Source organism: Pelodiscus sinensis, chromosome 23, assembly GCF_049634645.1.
Source record: "Pelodiscus sinensis isolate JC-2024 chromosome 23, ASM4963464v1, whole genome shotgun sequence".
In the NCBI taxonomy this organism is placed as follows: Eukaryota; Metazoa; Chordata; order Testudines; family Trionychidae; genus Pelodiscus; species Pelodiscus sinensis.
In genome coordinates, this window is record NC_134733.1 from 24,386,207 (window position 1) to 24,405,474 (window position 19,268).

The window sequence follows — 19,268 nt, forward strand, 5'->3', positions numbered from 1 at the left end:
ACGAATTGAGACGCTAGAGCTGTCGGGTATTTTCTAACTCCGGTGCAATGTCAAGTGTGGCCGCTATCCTGGCAATCCTGCAGCTCCCGGCTGGCACAGAGCCACTCGATCTGCGGTCCACAGACCACATCTGAGGGGTGTGCAAAAGACAGACTGAAAACTGACTGAAAACTGACGGAGCAGGATTCAATGAGAATGTTTCCAAAAACACCTGCTGCCGTACCTCGGCGTTCTGTGCCTTGGTACCTTCGGTGGTCTGAACTGTCAGTGTCAGCGTCGTCTGGTCAGGGTCTTTCCATTGTTGATTTGTACTGTGGTGTCCAGGAAGTGGATCTCTCGTGTAGAATGGTCCAGGCTGAGGTTGATGGTGGGGTGTAGGTTGTTGAAATCTCTGTGGAATGTCTCCAGTGTTTCTTGGCCATGCGTCCAGATCATAAAGATGTCATCGATGTAGCGTAAGTAGAGAAGGGGTGAGAGGGGACGGGAGTTGAGGAAACGTTGTTCTAGGTCAGCCATAAAGATGTTAGCATACTGTGGGGCCTGCGTGTACCCATGGCTGTGCCGCTGATCTGGAGGTATAAGTTGTTCTCAAACTGGAAATAATGGAAAATTAGACACCACTCTCTACAGAAAACCCACTGACTCATACAGTTACCTACATGCTTCCAGCTCCCATCCAGAACACACCATACGATCTATCGTCTATAGCCAAGCCCTTCGATACAACCGCATCTGCTCTAATCCCACTGACAGAGACCAGAAGCTTCAGGATCTCTACCAAGCATTTATAAACCTCAACTACCCACCCGGAGAAATAAAAAAGCAAATTGAAAGAGCCAGACGAATACCTAGAAACCATCTACTTCAAGACAGACCCAAGAAAACCAACAATAGAACACCACTTGTCAACACCTACAACCCCCAACTTAAACCTGTCCAACACATTATCAATAAACTACAGCCTATACTGGAACAGGATACCATACTCCAAGAGGCTCTGGGAGACAGACCCATAGTCTCCTATAGACAACCACCTAACCTCAAGATGATTCTTACCAACAACCACAGGACATACCATACTAATACCAACCCTGGTACCTTCCCTTGCAACAAACCCCGTTGCCAGCTTTGTCTGCATATTCATTCTGCTGATACCATTATTGGACCTAACCAAGTGAGTTATAAGATCAAGAACACATATTCCTGCGCATCCAGAAATATAATTTATGCTATCATGTGCCGAAAGTGTCCGTTTGCTATGTACATTGGACAAACGTCTCAGACACTTCGCCAAAGGATTAATGCCCACAAAACAGATATCAGACAAGATCACAAAGAAAAAACCATTTCTTGCCATTTCAACCAGAAAGGACACTGTCTCAACGACTTCACCACCTGCGTTCTTCTACAAAGACCTTTTACATCTGCACTTGAAAGGGAATCCTCTGAACTGTCATTCATGTTAAAATTCGACACTCTCTGGGGGGGGGGGGCGGATTGAACAAAGACCCCAACTATCTTACCCATTACCAGGATAGCTTCCCCAATTATCACCTCTAATACCATTAGCTCACAGACATCTAACTTTCCCCACCTCTAATATCATTAACTCACAGATACTTACCTTCCTTCCTTCCCCACCCCCCATTCCCCTTCTGTTCTGAAATGTGATTTGACTGTTTCATATGTGTTCATTTTTTTTAATTGTATCCTTTGGTATATATGGTTGTGACTATTTTCTTCCACTATTTGATCTGAGGAAGTGGGTCTGGCCCACGAAAGCTCATCATCTAATAAACCATCTTGTTAGTCTTTAAAGTGCTACATAATCCTGCATTTTGCTTCAGCTACACCAGACTAACACAGCTACATTTCTATTACTTTATCTAGAGTGTTAGACCCCGTGCACTTGGGTCAACACAGGAGATCTCTGAGAGGCTCCGGAAACGACAGATGCAGGCAAAGTTTGAAATCAATCGAGCAGGTTTATTGTCAAATGCGAAGCTCTACCAGTTGGTAACAGAGATCAGTGCAATGTGACACCACTGGGCACTATGGCCCGCGTTGACAAGGTACCAACACCGGGCAGGCCTATTGCCATAGAACAGATATTAACAGCAGTTACTCAGAGTTAAGCTACTGTGCATTCTGTAAGTTTAGGCAATGACACCTGCCGTTCAGGCGCCTAGTGCGCCCCCCCCCCCCCAAGGTCAGCCGAGAGCACCCTCTGCGGTGTCCTTTTATAGACAGGTACAAACAACTTACATCACTTCTTTACGTACCAGGTTGCCACCCTCTGTTGCTTAGTTACCACCCCTCACCTTATGCAAGGGGAGGCTTACCTTGTATTTGTCATCCTGTCAGTTCCGACCTGGTCCTGAACCTAGGTTGGTACGTGCCTAACTCCTAGGGAGTTCTTGTCACGTTACTGGATTTTGAGGGGAGCAACCAGATCACTGCTGCACCCATGGAGGGTGTGGCCCCAAAAGTGGCACAAAGGGGGGCCATGTGAGGTGTCCAGTAGAAGCCTACTTTCTTCTGATTCCATATATGCTATTCATGTGATTGTATAATGTCGGTTTGTGAAGTTACAAGCATGTATTTTGTGTGGATACCAAATGTTTCTCTATATGTGGTTGAACTATGGGCAAAGCAGCTGTGCCCAGACTCGGCCCGGTCCGTCACAGTTCTTGTACCAGGACATTCCTTAAGATGTTCCGTTACTCCCTTTTGGCTTACAGTCTGTACTTGGTGCTTCCCTGTGTCCTTCCATGCTTCACTAACTTACACAGTGACACAGTTATCAGTAGGGCCTCTTTCGTGGCTCCTGTGTTACTGAACCAAAGTCTTGCTCACTAGGTTGCAGGCCTGTTGCTGTTTTCATGTTACAGGCTTCTATCTAGGCCTGCTGACTCCATGTTACTGACCCTCAACTTACTACACCTGCACCTCCATTTGGAATAGTTAAGGGTGTGCAAAGGAACAGACATTGAGAACCACCGACAGAGCAGGACAGAGCGGAGTATCACCTGTACTAGGCCTAGCCTAGCTGAGCCTGGCCTTGACCTTTTCCCTAGTGTAGATGCAAAAGAACATCTTGTTGCTCCATTTAGTTGGATCACGGGGTTGCCTCAGCGCAAACACAGGCCTAGTGCCACAGGCCAGGGAAGGGGCGCATGAGGTCTGGGAGATGTGTGTTCACCAGGTCACTGACCCCACGTAGGGGAAGGCGGTTGTGGGCACTGGGACATTAGCCCCACATGGGGAGGGGACTGTCACTGACCCTACGTGGGAGAAGGGGGTTGTCATGATAATTTATCTTTTATGACCTTTGTGAGCCTTGGTGAAGACATAGTTCATTAGCAGAGATGCTGATGTGCATCCCATCCTGGCTTTCTTCTCCCTTGTCTCCCTATTACATGCAGAACACAATGCAACATGTCACAACACTGCAAAATGCCTGTAAGAAAAGCCCAGGCAACCCACTTTACCTCCTGAAACACTCTGACATGTCTGACCTTGTTGGATGAAACAAACTGCTAAAGTGAGGGCAGTGGACCAGAATAACCCAGAGAGAGCCCCCTCCATGAAGATCATGACTTAGTTACCGGTAATTTGTCTGACCACGGGTTTGGCAGAGCAGCACAATAGATACAGCCCTGGTTGGTTTGTTATTTTTACCTCAAACCAAAACTTCCTCCCTTCTAGGGAAAGTGTGAAGTTCTAGTTCCTGAGTGTATGTTGTATCGGTGATATTTGCAGATGCGTAGGCTGGTTATGTAAATAATCTAAGGTACTTTAGAGTCTGAGATTCTCTCAACTGAGAGGCAGTAAGAGTCCATTATATACTTCCCTTCTCTGAGAGCTTTGTTCCAACAGTGTCATGCATTCTCCTCCATTCCTTTTATATTGGTATCTCTTGGCTTCATGTTATGGGGCTTTCAGATGCCAGAACACGGATCTGTCTTCGGAATTCAGGATGGACGGGGATTACACAATTGCAGGGTTTTTCCAAATGCACAGCTACTCAGCAACAGCGAAACCTAGACCAGAAGTTGACATATGTGACAGGTAAGTCAGAAGGGTAGGACTTGGGGCTGCAACAGATTCTATCTATTGCTACCTCAGTACTCCAATTAATATGCTTTGGGGGTGTGCTGTCATTGCTTAATATGCTTAGAGTCTTGCAAATCCACAGATATCTGCTTTATATCTATAGGTATCCATGTTATGCTTATAAGAAGCACATGAGATTTTTTTCGGGGGAAAGGTAACGTGACATTTATTGAAAACACAGTCTGAAAAGCAGCGCACGCACGCACGCAAGTCCTGCAGATGTTCTTATACTTTGCAGTCTGTTGTGGCTTCAGTCAGTCTGGTGGCCAGTTATATCGAAGACGAGTGAGGAGCCGGCTCTGTCACTCATCAGCCAACGCTCCGGGGTAGTATGACCCAACCCAGAAAACATGGCAAAAGTTCCCTATTTATATACTGGCAAGATCCTATTTGGGTCTATGGGGTTTGCAGTGTCATGCTGCAGTCCTTGATCTTTCAGTGGTGTGATATTGGGGTTTTCCCACAGTTATCCTTTGATGGTTACTGTGGGGCTTCCCATCCGTATCTCTTGTTTGTGTCACTTTTGGGAGGGTCTGCCTGTCTCCACGGTTCGCTTCAGGTACAATGCATGTTCTCCAATCATCTCCAGGTTTTTGCATCTGCTTAGCTATCTGGCCATTCGCGATGGCTTCCACACACATTCTTCACTCAAACCAAACAATTCTTAGAGAGGTAGCCATGTTAGTCTAATCTTGGTAAAACAAAAAAAGCAGTCATGTAGCACTTTAAAGACTAACATTATTCATTGCCTAATAAACTATCTTGTTAGTCTTTAAAGTGCTACACGGCTGCTTTTTTTGTTTTACCAAACAATTCTTACAGAGAATTTCAGACAAAGGATACATAGTTACTGAAGAAATAACAAAAGACTTTTACATGACTTAGTTTGCAATGTAGACAAGATGACAATTTGTGGTGTTAACAAGAAGCAAGGGTGACTTGCAGGGTGAAACAGAATCATACAGGACTTAGAAACAAATCATTGTACAGGACTTAGTACCATTGTTATAGTTGTCATCTTATACCAGCTCTAAACCACTACGTGTTGGCTACATCCCCGTCTGTGGACGTCAGTAGCAGTGGCTCATTTTTGCAGATATGGATGTGGATACAAATTTTGTATGTAGGACCCTACAAATGTGCAGCTACTCATGGATGTGAATGCAGATATCAGTGGCTCATTTTTGCGGGTGCAAATTTGCAGCTATTCATGGCTCATTTTTGCAGACACTACTCATAGCTCTATAGATGATGCGCAGGATTATCTCCTTACTTCCTCATGTTCATGGTCTTGTGTACTTGATCCCCCGGTTGCCCCTCATCCTTAGATTTTCAACTCTTGTAGCCGGGACCATTCTGTGTTTGTACAGCAGCTAGCACAGCGGGGGGTCATGCAGCCGAACGCCAACAATCGCAATACAAACCAGACTAGCTGTTGGACACACAGAAGGAACTCGGGCTCAGCAGGACTAGAAACAGGAGGGGAAGGAAGCTGGAAAAGGAGGTGGAACAAGCTGTAGGAAAGCAGGTCTGGGACGAGACCCACCGCAAATAGGAAGCTGAGCAGAGAAGACACACGGTGGGCTGGGGACTGGGGCAGGCAGGGCTCCCCTCTCCTTAATAAAATTGACAATAGTCCATAATCACAGCTTAGCTAGAGCAATTGCAGCTGTTTGCTGAAGAAAACCTCTGCTGCAGCCAGATGCGCTATGTTCAGCAGCGGGGGCAGCCGCGAGCGAGGGAGATGCAGGCGGTTTCTCTTCCTCTTGTGCCACCGGGGCAGAGCGAGGCAGTGACTCTGCCCCCAGCACATCGCATACGCGGTTGCTGACTAGGAGGAGAGCAGTGGGGATCTGAGTCAAGATCAGACCCAGCGTGTGATGTGCAACAAGGAAGATCAGCAGCCTCGAAGCAGCCACACAGAAAGGGGGGTGTTTATGGTGCTGGCCTCCTCACGAATCGCCTGTGAGCCACTGCACTTGTGGCAGAGGGGGGCACAGGCGGGCCCGTGACTTATCTAAGGTCACCCAGTGCAAGAACATGAGGTGGCCTGGCTCCGGGACCACATTGTTCTTGGGCCGGGCAGTGCCCAGGGTGCACGTCCCAGGTGCTGCACAGCCATCACACCTCTCTGTTTCTGCAGCGCGGGCTCTGTAAACAGCCACGGCTACCACCTGTTCCAGGCCATGCGCTTTGCCATTGAGCAGATAAACAACTCCAGCAGCCTCCTCCCCAACGTCACGCTGGGCTACGAGATGTTCGACACGTGCTCAGAATCTGCCAACCTGCACGCCACGCTGAGCATCCTGGCCCCGAGCGGGCAGCACCCAGTGGAAGTGCTCAGCGACTTCACCCGCTACCAGCCCAAGGCCGTGGCTTTGATAGGGCCAGATAGCAGCCAATTCACCCTCACCACCGCAGCGATCCTGAGCATCTTCCTCATGCCCGAGGTAACCGGGCATGCGGGGCAATGGCAGATAGATTGCAAGCCGGCGCGAAGACGGGCGAGAACGCTGATCGATCAGAAGGGAGGGCGGGCCCGTGGTTCAGGCCAGCAGTGGTGGGAGGCTCAGTGCTGAGCAGATGACACAAACCCCATGGTCTTTGTGGCATGGTGGTCCCAGCCTCAGTCTGACTCCACGCTGGACAGGCTTGTTCCTGGCGCCGAGAACATGACTGTTTACTTGGCTCTTTTTCCACAGCTAGCACTTCCCTGTCCCTCCAGCTCCCAGGTCCCCTCGTGCCCACCAGAGTCAGGGCTGAGGTTGGTTCCCCCCCCCCGTGTGGCTGCTCGGTGCCCTCCCCCATGTGTAATCACTGCTCAGCACTGACCCCCAGGGGGTGCCAGTAATGCCCATCCCCCACAGGAAACACTGTCTTTCCTCGCTTCCCTGTTGCAGATCAGTTACGAAGCCTCCAACGAGATGCTGAGCCTGAAGCGGACCTACCCCTCGTTCCTGCGCACCATCCCCAGCGACAGGCTGCAGGTCGAGGCGCTCGTGCTCCTGCTGCAGGAGTTCGGGTGGAACTGGATTGCGGTGGTGGGCAGTGATGATGCCTATGGCAGGAACGGGATAAAGACCCTGCAGGAGGTGATGGGGAAGCACGACATCTGTGCTGCCTTCCAAGGAGTCATCCCCGCAAAGAGGGGCACCAGCCGCCAGGAGCTGAAGGAGATGGTTAGAGTCCTCTTGGGGACCGGGGTCAATGTCACCATCGTCTTCTCCAACGAGTACAGCGCTAAAGACTTCTTCGAGGTGGTGGGGCAGGCGAACGTGACGGACAAGGTGTGGCTGGGCACCGAGGCCTGGTCTCTAGCCTCGGTTGTCTGGGGCATCCCCGGCATCCACAGGATCGGCTCAGTGATCGGCTTGTCGGTCAAGCAGGCGAAGCTTCCAGGCCTGGAGGAATTTGAATCTGCCCACGGGAACGCCGAGCAGCCGCAGGCAGCCACATGTGCCCCTGCCCCGGATGCTACCGGGAGCAGCCGCACTGACAGCACCCACCAAAGCTGCAATCGGGTCTGCACCAGCTGCAGCTTCCAGGTGGATGCACCTCAGGCGTTCGACATTTGGGCCTCCTTTAACGTGTATTCGGCAGCGTTCGCCGTGGCCCACGGCCTGCACGACCTGCTGGGCTGCGGCATGGGAGCGTGCAGCAAAGACAAAGTCTACCCCTGGCAGGTGAGTGGGCCCATGGGAAAGGGCCCCTCTCCCTCCTGCAGTGCCCTTGTGTGAGGCTGCTGGGGGACTGACCATATAGTGAGAGGCAAGAACAGACGGGTAAGGAGCTAGCGGGAGGACAAGCAGGTGCCCAGCAGCTCCAAGGGCTGCCGGCCGTCAAAGCAGCAAGTAGGTTTCAAAGCTGATGGAGTCAGTCTCAGAACAGGCCAGGGGCCGGGCCCTGCCCTGGAGAGGCCCCTCTCAAGCGAAGAGAGGGCGGACAGTACGCGGGGGGTAGGGCACCTGGGTTCGACTCCCTGCTTCCCTGTAGGCACCACGTCCCTGGAGATGTCAGTTATGGCCAAATGCTCAAAAGCCCCTCAGTGACTCCGGTGCCTCAATCTCTTCACTGTCAATGGGACTTAGGCACCAGGTGTCTGGGCATCTGTCACGGGGTAACAGACCCGCCCTGCCCCCGGAGCGGGACACTCCCAAGGAAGAGGCGAGCAGCACAGACACGGACCCTCCCAGCTCAAGGCCCTAGCTGCCGCCTGACGGGTCTTTGCCCACGTGGTTGACGCTGCGTGTAGGAATCGCGGGTCTTTTCTGTCTCGCGCTTTCCTGTTTTCCAGCTGCTGGAAAAGATCAAGCGGGTGAATTTCAGCCTGCAGGACAGCCAGGTGCAGTTTGATGCCAGTGGGGACCCACTGACAGGCTACGACCTCATCGCGTGGAAGTGGACTGGCCAGACCTGGGCTTTTGATGTCATTGGGTCTTTCCTGCGAGAGCCAGACAGACTGATCATCGCCCGAGAGGGCATCCTGTGGCACGCAGCGGGGAATCAGGTACCACCGTGGCTACGGGGTAGGTGGGGCCTGAGGCGGTAGGGCCGTGGCCACTGTGGTAGCGTCACAAACAAGAACCTCCCTTGATTCCTGAACCTCAGCCCCGCAGGAAGCTTTGTGTCCCCAGGCTTAGGGGAGCAGAATCCTACAGGCTGGGAAGGGCCTGCCCGCCCCCCCACTGCTGCACCAAGTCACCTTTTCTGGCCATGCTCAGGTCGCCGCACCGCAGGGGGACGCTGGGGTGTCCAGCATGCCGGGCCTGGCTGCGGGCTCTCACAACCGGGCTGGCAGGACGGGCAGAGAGCTGAGAGGCTCCTGCTGCTCGCATCTTAGTTCTTAGAAAAATCTCCCTCTGGAAGAAGCCCCCGCAGGCTCTTGAGCTGCCCCTGGCCAGGGGCTACCGGTCCCTGCATCCCACCTGCAACCCGACCCCTTTCCTGGGCACGGAAGGAGCAGCCTGTGCCGGCGCGGGGGCTCCGCTCGCTGAGCCGGCCGGGAGAGGCTCCCTGCAGCCCTGCCCCTCGCTGTGCTTCTGCCCAGGTGCCGGTGTCTACGTGCTCCCAGCTGTGCGCCGAAGGGGAGAAGAGGCTGCAGGTGGGGTTTCACCAGTGCTGCTTTGACTGTGCGGCCTGCCCCGCGGGAACCTTCCTGAACAGCAGCGGTAGGTGGCTCCTCAGAGTGTGGGGAGGGGTCACAGCCAGGGCAGGCTGGCTCCCTTCCCTGCCATCCCTGCCCTCGGTCCCTGGCTCCAGGCACTCCCTGTGCACGCTCACTCCAGCCCCCTCAGTGCTCCTTGCCTTCTTTCCCCCCCCCCCCCAGCCTTTCCCTGCCTCTTGCACTCCTGGGGCGATGCAAATGGCCCAGTGTGGCTCGCTCTCTGTGGAGCTGGCCGGAGGGCAGCAGTGGGTATGGAAATGCCGGATCCCCCCCGCAGCAGGTGCCGGCTCTGTGGTTTCACAGGGCTCCCGGCTGGGACTCACACGGCCAGGTGAGCTGAAGCTGCCCGACTCCCCCCGTGTAAGCTTTGGCGGGGGGCGACGGGGGTGCCAGCTGCTGCCTGCCTGGGGGAAGATCCTGGCAGGCAAAGCCTGACCACAGGAGCAGCCCCGGGGAAGCGCTCACCGCAGCGGGACTGGCTGGATATGGAAATGCCTGGACGCCAGCTGGCCGCCAGGGATCAGCTGATCCCTCCTGTGCCAGCTCCACATGCAAACCTGTGGCAAGGGACCCTCCTAGGCCCTGGCACTCAGATGCCGACAGCCCCTGCAGCCTGCTAGAGCAGCCTTGGGCCATCGCAAGGGCAAGGAGCCTCAGGAGTAAGCTACTCAGCGGCCTGGCCAGGCTGAACTCCCCCGCAGGGAGAGGGGCGAGCCGCTGCTGCAGACATCCCGGCTTCTGTGGGGCTGCAGGCTGGAGCCCCCGCACACGCCCCCTCCAGAGGCGTCTGGCTGCCTGAGCTGTGCTGCAGAGGGACCTGGCCCTCTCTGAGCTTAGCTCCTCCAGCTAAGCCAACAGCAGCTGAGCGGAGCTCACTCTACGGACTCCAGCTCTCTCATTTCGACTCCTTTCCATATCCCCCCACGGCCTCCCAGCGGGCTCGTAGGACCATCACTGTCCTCAGAGCCGCACCAGGGCCGAGGCCTCAGGGTCTGTCCCTGTCGCGCTGTCTCCCTGAGCCTCGTTTGCAGGCGGCGTGTCCGTCCCGGGTCATTAGAGACCCAAAGCACCAGCAGAAGGACTGGCTTGTCTGCAGCAGCTCCCTCCGGGTGGGGTGATCCTTGCATGTCACTTGTTAGGGGCTCTGGGATTCTTCCCATCAAGAGGTGCTAGAAGGCAGCAAGTCATTCTTACCGTCCTGAGAGGGGGTGCGAGTGGCCTCAGCTCCTCCGTTCCCTTCTTCTGCAGACCTCTACAATTGCCAGCCCTGTGGGACAGACCAGTGGGCCCCCGTGGGGAGTGAAATCTGCTTCAATCGGACCACGGAATTCCTGTCCTGGGACGAGCCCGTCTCCTGGGCCCTGCTGGCGGCCATCACGCTGCTGCTGCTGCTGCTGGCTGGGACGGCTGTCCTCTTCGCCCAGAACCTCCCCACACCGGTGGTCAAGTCGGCAGGCGGCAGGTCGTGCTTCCTCATGCTGGGCACGCTCATCTGTGCCTGCTGCAGCCTTTACTGCTACTTCGGGGAGCCCACCCGGCCCGCGTGCCTCCTGCGGCTGCCTGTCTACTCCATCAGCTTCACCGTCTGCCTCTCGTGCATCGCGACCCGCTCCTTCCAGATCGTCTGCGTCTTCAAACTGGCTTCCAAGTGGCCTGCCTTCTATGGCGCCTGGGTAAGGCACAGCGGGCCCAGCCTGTTCATCGCAGCCTGCACAGCCACCCAGCTGGTCGTGTGCCTGGTCTCGCTCAGCACCAGCCCCTCCGTGCCCAGGAAGGACTACACAACGGAGGATACCCTGATCATCCTGCAGTGCTCAGAAGACAGCTCTTCGTGGGGCCTGCTGTACAACACACTGCTCAGCATCTGCTGCTTTGTCATCAGCTACCTGGGGAAAGACCTGCCCGAGAACTACAACGAGGCCAAGTGCGTCACCTTCAGCCTGCTCATCAATTTCGTCTGCTTCATCTGCTACCTCGCCACATGGGTCTTCTACCAGGGCAAGTACCTGGCGGCCATCACCGTGCTGTCCAACCTGTGCACCCTGGCCGGGCTCTTCGGGGGCTACTTCCTCCCCAAGGGCTACATCATCCTCTTCCGCACGGAGCTCAACACCACCGAGCACTTCCAGCTTTCCATCCAGAGCTACACCCAGAAGAAGAACTCGGACTGAGCCTGGGGAGGTGAGGGGGAAGGGAGACCCTGGGAGGGCAGGAGTGGGTTACTCCCAGCTATTCATCTCTGTGCTCTTGGCCTCCCAGGGTGGGGGCAAGGGGTGTAGTAGAGAGCTGTGCAGAGGGAGAGATGGGGGGAGGGTGCGGGAGGCAGAGTGAGATGAGCTCAGGCCTGCGATCCTGCTAGGGTTGCCAGATGGTTGAAACAAAAATACCGAACACACACACCCCAAAAAGGGGGGGGGGGACGACACCAAAGTTGTTGAGCAAAAAAAAAGGACTCCAAGACTTAATTAAGCAAATAAATAAATAAATAAAATAAAACAGCATGTCCCCTTTAAGAGTTAGTGCAGGAATAGGAACAGGGAAGAGGTTGAGCACTAAGACCCAGGGGTGGCATTGCTTCCCTTTGGTCTTTTTGCTAGCAGCCATTTTGTGCCAGCAGCCTTGCGGAACCAGTTAAGTATGGGGCCTGGAGTCGGGGGGGGTCTGGGGAGGCCGGGGGGGAGGCTTGGCACTGAGTGTTTGTAGGGTTGCCAGGTGCCCAGCATTTTTGCCTCCTAGCCAGGGAAAAAAAACAGAAAATATCGGCCATTTCAGGTGTCCGGTATTCTCTGAATTTTTTTTACCGGACAGGAGGTGAAAATACTGGACTATCCGGGTGACTACCAGATACCTGGCAACCCTAAATCCTGCTGGGCTGTGGGAAGGGGCGGGGGCAGATGGGAGCACACTGGCCACATGGGAGGTGGCTGCAAGACCGTGTGGCCAGGGCCAATGGGCACGTTCCCACATTGCAGCTAGAACCAGCGCTGGCAAAGCCAGGCCCTTGCTTCACTCCTAGCCAGCCCGTGGGGCAAGGGACAAGTCACCTGTCAAGCTCTCTGTCCTCCCTGGGCCAGAGCCGCGGGCAGCGACCCCCAGCCCAGTGAGCGAGCGGGGTTGGGTGCAGCAGGGAGGTCAGCCCAGCGCTGTAGCACCATTGTGCTTCCCAGAGCCCCGTCCACACCGGCCCTGCCAGCTCTGGGGCCATGCACGTCCTTAGCCAGGCCCTATGGCCAGCCCCAGCACACTTTGCAGTGCTCCAGGGATAACGACTCCTGCCGCTATCCGCTGCGTGGCATCCTCAGCCCCACAAGGGGGCAGCACTACCTGCCTATTCCTGCTCCAGATGCAGGACCAGATCTGGAGGGGAGGGGGGAAGGAGTGTGCGGTGTCTGCCTGTTGTCTGTCTGATACCCTCCAAGACCAGAGTAACTGTCGGGCAGGGGGATGGGGTGGAAAAACCAGAGGAGCAAGCCTTGCGCTTTGTCCTGGCCATTAAACACCTCCCCTCGAGAAGCAGCTGGGTGCCGGCTCTCCCTGCTGCCCCGGCAGCTGGCTCACTGGACTGGAGTTCAGGGGCTCGGCGGGCGCTGGGGCTCAGCTGCGGTGGGAGCCTGTGCTTGGAGCCTGTGCCTGGCCCCAGGGCGCTGGGAGCTTTGCGTGGGCAGCCCCGGGCACTTCCTGGGGGGCGGCTGCAGCTGATGAGGCTGAGCCGGGGGGCCTCTTCTTCGCCTTCGTGAGTGCGTCCCCCCCTCCGGCTGGCAATCCCCCCTCCCGTGCGCCCTTCCTGCAACTCCCCCTCCCCGCCTGTGTTCTCTCCCCCGCAACTCCCCTGCCTGTGAATCCCCCTTGACCGGCTGTTCCCCCCCGGCCTGTGTGGCCTGCCCACTATCCTGGGCACCGGGTGTTGTTATTGTTGCCCTCTCACGAGTCAAAACTAATGGCTCAGTGGCAGGGGCCATTTGAGGTAAAAAGGAGGGTGGGGAAGTAGATTACAAGGTCCAACTGACTGGCAAGCGTAGAGAGACCCAGATTTATCATTGAACCTCTTAAAGAAGTGGGTGGCACGAGAAAACGTAATGATAGAGCCCCAAACTCCAGAACCAAACCTGGGCCCTGGGTGCGGAGGGAGGGAAATGGAGTGGGGACAGTCCGATTGGGCGAGGAACTAACACTCCCACAGAAAGAAGAGGCTTGTCAATTGCTGCAACAGTTCACGCAGGTGTTGTCAGAACACCCCGGGCAGACAACCTTGGCGGAACACCGCATTGACACCGAGCCCGGTGAGAGACTATGCGAACCGGCCCGGCCCTTGCCGCGGAAGCTACAGGATACGGTGCAGAAGGAATTGCGAACCAGGTTACGATGGGGAGTGGTGGAAGAGCCATATAGTGACGGCGGAGTCCTATAGTGCTTGTGCCTAAGCCCAATGGAGCTATACGATTCTGTATTGATTTTAGAAAGGTAAACACCATATCGCGCTTTGACACATACCCGATGCCACGGGTGGACAAACTCTTGGAGCAGCTAGTACAGGCACAATATATTTCAACAGCTGCCATCACCAAAGGCTACTGGCAAATTCCACTAGCAACAGCCTCTGAAGAGAAAACAGCCTTTTCGACCCCATTCAGTCTTTACCCATTTACCACCTTGCCTTTCGGCCAACATGGGGCGGCAGCCACCTTCCAGAGATTAATGGACTGGTACTGTGAGAGCATCAGCAGTATGCTGCTATGTACAGGCAGTCCCCGACTTACGCGGATCTGACTTATGTCAGATCTGCACTTACGAACTGGGCTTTTCTCGCCCCGGAGCTCACGGGCGGCGGGTCACTGTCCGTGTCCTCCGGGGCGAGAAAAGCTTCTCCCGGTCTCCCTGGTCTGCTGGGGGGGTCCAGCAAAGCCACTAGACCCCCCCCCCCCCCAGCAGACCAGGGACACCCAAGCAAAGCTGCCGCCTGGGCGGCTTTGCTCGTTTGCCCGGGAGCAAAGCCGCCCAGGCAGCGGGACCCCCACCGCCTGGGTGGCTTTGCTCGGGTGTCCCTGGTCTGCTGGGGGGGGGGGCACAGCTAGTGAACCCCCCCCCCCCCCAGCAGACCAGGCTTTTGTTGCGGGATGCCTCGGGTAGAGCAGCTGGGGTGCTGCCGGGTTGGTCCTGTGGGAACCTACCTGGCAGCCCAGCTGTTCTGTCCCAGGCTCCAGATTCAGCAGCTATTGAAACTGATCAGGCTGATTCCAGGAAGCTGGGGGCAGAGCAACTCTGCCTCCGGCTTCCTGTAGTCAGCGCTGGTCAGTTTCAGTGGCAGCAGCTGAATCTGGAGCCAGTTCCGACTTACATACAGATTCAACTTAAGAACAAACCTACAGTCCCTATCTTGTACGTAACCCAGGGACTGCCTGTATATGGACGATATAGTGATCTACAGCAACACTTGGTCAGAACATCTCAACCAACTAAAAGCAGTATTAGAGGCCTTGGGGAAGCCAGGATTAACAGCCAACCCGGGCAAATGTTGCATAAGGCAATGGGACATTACGTATCTGGGGTACACAGTGTGCCGAGGTAAATTAAAACCCGTAGGGAATGTCTACACTAGCCCCCTATTCGAACTAGGGAGGCTAATGCAGGCATTCGAAGTTGCAAATGAAGCCTGGGATTTAAATATCCTGGGCTTTATTTGCATCTTCCCGTCTGGGTGCCATTTTTAAATCCTCCTAGTCAGAACTAACTGCCTGCGGCTACACGCGGCAGTTAAACGTTAACTCGAACTAAGTCGGACTAAGCTTGGAACTGTTACACCTCGTGGACGCTGGGGTAGGAAAGGGGTACCGGGGGATATTCCCCCCCCCCCCCCCGGGTCCCGTGCAAACCCGCTGAGCCAGGAAGTCGGTTACAGCACACTGAGTTTGCCTTGGCTCCCCCTCCCTACCAGGGACAGAGTCTGCCCAGCAACCCATAGGGAGTGAGATGCCCTCCAAGGGAGTTCAGGAGGGGAAGGAGGAGCCATTGCTGGAGGAGTCTGGGGCCAGCCAGGGCAAGGGGAGGACTGGCTATGGGGGAGCTAATAAGCCCCAGGCCTGCATGCAGGGGAGGTTTAGGTTGGACATTAGGAAAAAGTTCCCACTTGTCAGGGTGGTCAAACACTGGAATAAATTGCCCAGGGAGGTTGTGGCATCCCCATCTCTGGAGATATTCAAGAGCAGGTTAGACAGTCGCCTGTCAGGGATGGTCTAGACAGTATTTGGTCCTGCCATGAGGGCAGGGGACTGGACTCGATGACTCTCGAGGTCCCTTCCAGTCCTAGGATTCTATGATTCTAAGGCCAAAATATCCTTTTTGAGGTGAGGAGACCACATCTGTACACAGTATTCGAGATGTGGGCGTCCCATAGTTTTATTCAGGGGCAGGAAGATATTCTGGGTCTTATTTTCTATCCCTTTCCTAATAATTCCTAGCATCCTATTTGCCTTGTTGACCGCCGCTGCACTCTGTGTGGAAGTTTTCAGAGAACTGTCCACGATAACTCCAAGATCTCTGTCCTGATCTCTGGCTCCCCAGTGCAGACACAGTGACTCCATGGGATGTAGGGACTCATGCTAGAAGATTGGAGCTTTGTGGTCAGTGTGCTTGTCTGCGTCCCAGTGCCAGCAATGCCGTTTGGCGCAACCAGACAGTCTCTGCACCAAAGGATAAAGGGACACAGACATTAGGAATGGTAACTCACCCCCCCTCCCTCCCCGTAGGGGAACATTTTAACTTCCCTGGACACTCAGTCATGGTTATAAAAGTAGCTATTCTCCTACAGAGGAATGTTATCACCCCACTGCAGAGGGAGACAGCTGAACTGGAATTCATTTGCAAATAGAACACTATCAGCTTTGCCTTTGTAGTGAGTTAGCCAGTTAATCTCTTTATTCAGGTGTCCACACCTGAGGCGACCACACCTGTACACAGTATTCAACATGTGGGTGTCCCATGGTTTTATATGGAGGCAATAAGATATTTTCTGTCTTATTCTCGATCCCATTTTTAATGACTCCTAGCAGCCTATTTGCTTTACTCGGGTGCAGGCCACACTCACCTGTGTGCCTGGTGGTGTGAACATTAAGGAGATCCTGTATCCCAGGGGATGTTGGCTCATTGGGGTCCCCTATCCACCTCCTTGCTGCACCCCCTTGCTCCTAAAGGGGTGTACAATGGTGGTGCCTGGGCCTGTACGCACTCAATGGTGCGCCATGGGAGCCTCCAGGAATAGCCTACTCCAGTAATAATCTGGATTCAACTCCAGAAGAACCATTATAAACACTACACTTCTTGTTGATTCCATTAGAAGGAACACACCTTTGCGTAACAACTTAAAGAGACGGGGTTTAACAGGCTACAAGCGAATAAAATCAATTCACAAAGTACACAGAAATAAAGGAAACTTCTCTCCCTGGCATTTACCCTGCCCCCATTTATCCCACCCCGGAGCGTGCACTCCTCTGGAGCTCACAGGCCCAGGCCCTGGCTTGCGTGGGCACGCTTGAATGCCTGCAGCCGGAGTGGAGACAGCTCTGGGCAGGTTGTGTGTGTGTCAGGCCAAGCTAGGCAGCCAGTCCAGGCAGGGCAGATCAGCAGCTCTGGTTCCCTGGGCAGATCACTCTGCCACACTCTGTTGTTTTTCCAGTTACAAGCTCACTCGGCCACCCCTCTGAGCTTCTGGGTCCAAACAGCGTCCAGCAGCCCCCTCTGCAATCAGCCCCGGGGCCAGCTCTGTCCACACATCCCCACAAGCGAACTCAGGAACCCGCTTAGCCGCAGACTATGTAACAGGCAGAAGAAAATCGAGGAGGAGCTCGCACCATTAGAAACGCGCATAAAAACCAAGCGTCCACACACACGTCCTCTTCGCCGGATGCTACTAAGCCCAGCAGCCACGGCAAGGCTCCCGGCATCTCCCCTCAGCAGGAAAAGGACAGACACTGTCCACACTCCTACACGCCTCAGGGTCGCTCGCTCCTGAACTGTCAGCTCACCCAGCAACGCTGTCAGCCCACCCAGCTGCACTCTCAGCCCGCAGGAATCTGCTCTAGCTGCCGGTCAGGCCTGGGGGCCTGAGAGAGGTGGGGGTGCTGGGGGGGCCGCTAGGACAGGGTTCAGCAGCCTATGGCTTCTTCTGGAGCCCCAACTCAGCCCCCCTTGCTCCTCCCACTGCAGGGAGTCAGCGGGCGCGACAGCCTCATGGCCCCCGCAAGGCAGGAACGCCAGCACCAGCCTCGCGCCGGACCCGGCGTGCCTGGACCAAGCAGAGCAACAGCCTTTCCCTTCCCCCTGCGCGAGGGAACCAGCACCCAAGGATGGCTCCCGCACGCTGCAGCTTCCGGCCCCCAGGGAACATTTCCCTGGAGCAGGGCTCAGCAGCCAGGAGCCCGGGATCTGCCGGGAGGTCTCGGAGGCTCCGACGGGCCATCTTGACTATTTTGGCCGAGAGGCTACCAAGTGCCAACACTTCAGGTGCCCCTCCCCCCACGGCTGCGCATCTCCTGCCCTCTGCCTTGGAGCTGCCCTGCCCTGGGAGCCTCCTGCTTTCTGCGCAGGGCAGGGGAGGGAGAGGAGGGCGCTGGTGTCAGGTGCCCCCCTCCCACGCTGTGTCCTTTCTCCACAGAGCAGAGGGGCACAACAGGACTGGGGATGGAGTTTGCTGGCTGCTTTAGGGAGTGGGCCAGGGCCAGGGCAGGGCCTGCCTTAGCCCCCTGCACCTCCACCCAGGAGCCACCAGCAGTGCCCAGCTGGAGCCACATGACTCCCACCCTGTCCCCAGGCTCTCAGCTGCAGTACCGGCCAGGTGGGCCCCTTGCCCCAGGAGCTGCTGGCCAGCTGGCTCTGAGTGCTGGGCAGCACAGCCCTGCTCTCCCCCTCGGCCGCGGGGAAGCCCGGCCTGGCCCTCCCTCCCATAAAGAGCTGCCGGCTGCCCAGGGGCCTGTATAGGGATTTACATTTCAGGGAGCTCTTGGAGCGATCTCGTGCTCAGATAGGTTGGGGACTGCTGCCATGGAGGCTTCCTTGGGGGGCAGGGGAGGCCTGTTATACAGCGCAAAAACAGGCAAGTGCCCCCCAACTCCTCATGGCCACAGACCCTGCCTCCAGCCCTCTGGCCAGACCCTGCCTGCCACCTGCCCAATTCCCGCCAGCCAGCCCCAACCCCGACCTCACCCCCTCAGCCTCTCCTCCCGCCCAGGCCCTGTGCTCCCATCTCTCTCCCTTTCACTGGCAGCCCTGGCCTGCCTCATTTTTGGCCCCAACTCAAAACCTAGGGGGCAGAGCCACAAAATCCACTAACCCTGGAGCCCCAGAGGAGTAAATCTGGCCTGAGGCCTTGAACCTCAGTCCCCCTGCCCCTCCCCATCACGGGGCTGGAGCACCAGGCAGCGAGGTGTTTCAGTTGGGGGGCGGGTTTTTGGAGGGCTTCACTTGTGTGGGTCGGTGGCCCCCGCCCCAGAAGAGGCCCCCCCAACTCCTGCCTTAAACGACAATGTTGAAACCTTTTGTTTTCCTTGATTTCTAAAGGAAGCCGGGCGAACACGCCCCCGATTATCCCCCCACATCCTCTCCCGCCCCCACCGCTCGCTCACTGCGCGCACAGCCCCCACCCGCCGGTCCGCCGGGATTCACTGCCGGGCTCTGGCCCTTTCCAGGACCAGTCGTGTGCTTCAGCCTAAACTCAGCGCCGCCTGCAGGCATTTCCATCCAGCGTGGGGCAGCCTCACTAGCGCAGGGGTCTCGCACTCCCGGCCCGCGGGCCAGTCCCAGTTGGAACGATTGTACAATCCAGCCCGGGGCTCCCGGTGGGGTTGGCTTATCTGGTCCCAGCCCCAAGCCCTGCCACTGCCCTGCCCTCTCCCCCCTCTGGCACCCGGTCCCCTTTGGGGATCAGCAGGGGCTGGCGTTGCACAGCGGAGCCGTCACTTTCCCCGCGGTGACAGGACTCGCTCTGCGCAGGAGGAGC

General features: G+C 55.9%; 1 protein-coding gene across 1 annotated transcript; it reads left to right on the plus strand.

Moving 5' to 3' along the window:
* The first annotated feature begins 3,883 nt into the window (after positions 1-3,883).
* Positions 3,884-11,889, plus strand: TAS1R1 (taste 1 receptor member 1). Its single transcript, XM_006123118.4, has 6 exons — positions 3,884-4,071; positions 6,260-6,566; positions 7,017-7,799; positions 8,411-8,623; positions 9,164-9,284; positions 10,529-11,889. Exons 1-6 carry the CDS (start codon positions 3,884-3,886, stop codon positions 11,449-11,451), a joined length of 2,535 nt encoding a protein of 844 aa, XP_006123180.2. The 3' UTR covers positions 11,452-11,889.
* Positions 11,890-19,268: the final 7,379 nt, after the last annotated feature.

Excerpts from the sequence above, each read along its gene's own strand:
- TAS1R1 (XM_006123118.4), top strand. The coding sequence starts at position 3,884 with ATGCATTCTCCTCCATTCCTTTTATATTGGTATCTCTTGGCTTCATGT. Across the intron at positions 4,072-6,259 it reads GAAGTTGACATATGTGACAG|CGCGGGCTCTGTAAACAGCC; the intron begins GTAAGTCAGAAG and ends CTGTTTCTGCAG. Across the intron at positions 8,624-9,163 it reads GGCACGCAGCGGGGAATCAG|GTGCCGGTGTCTACGTGCTC; the intron begins GTACCACCGTGG and ends GCTTCTGCCCAG.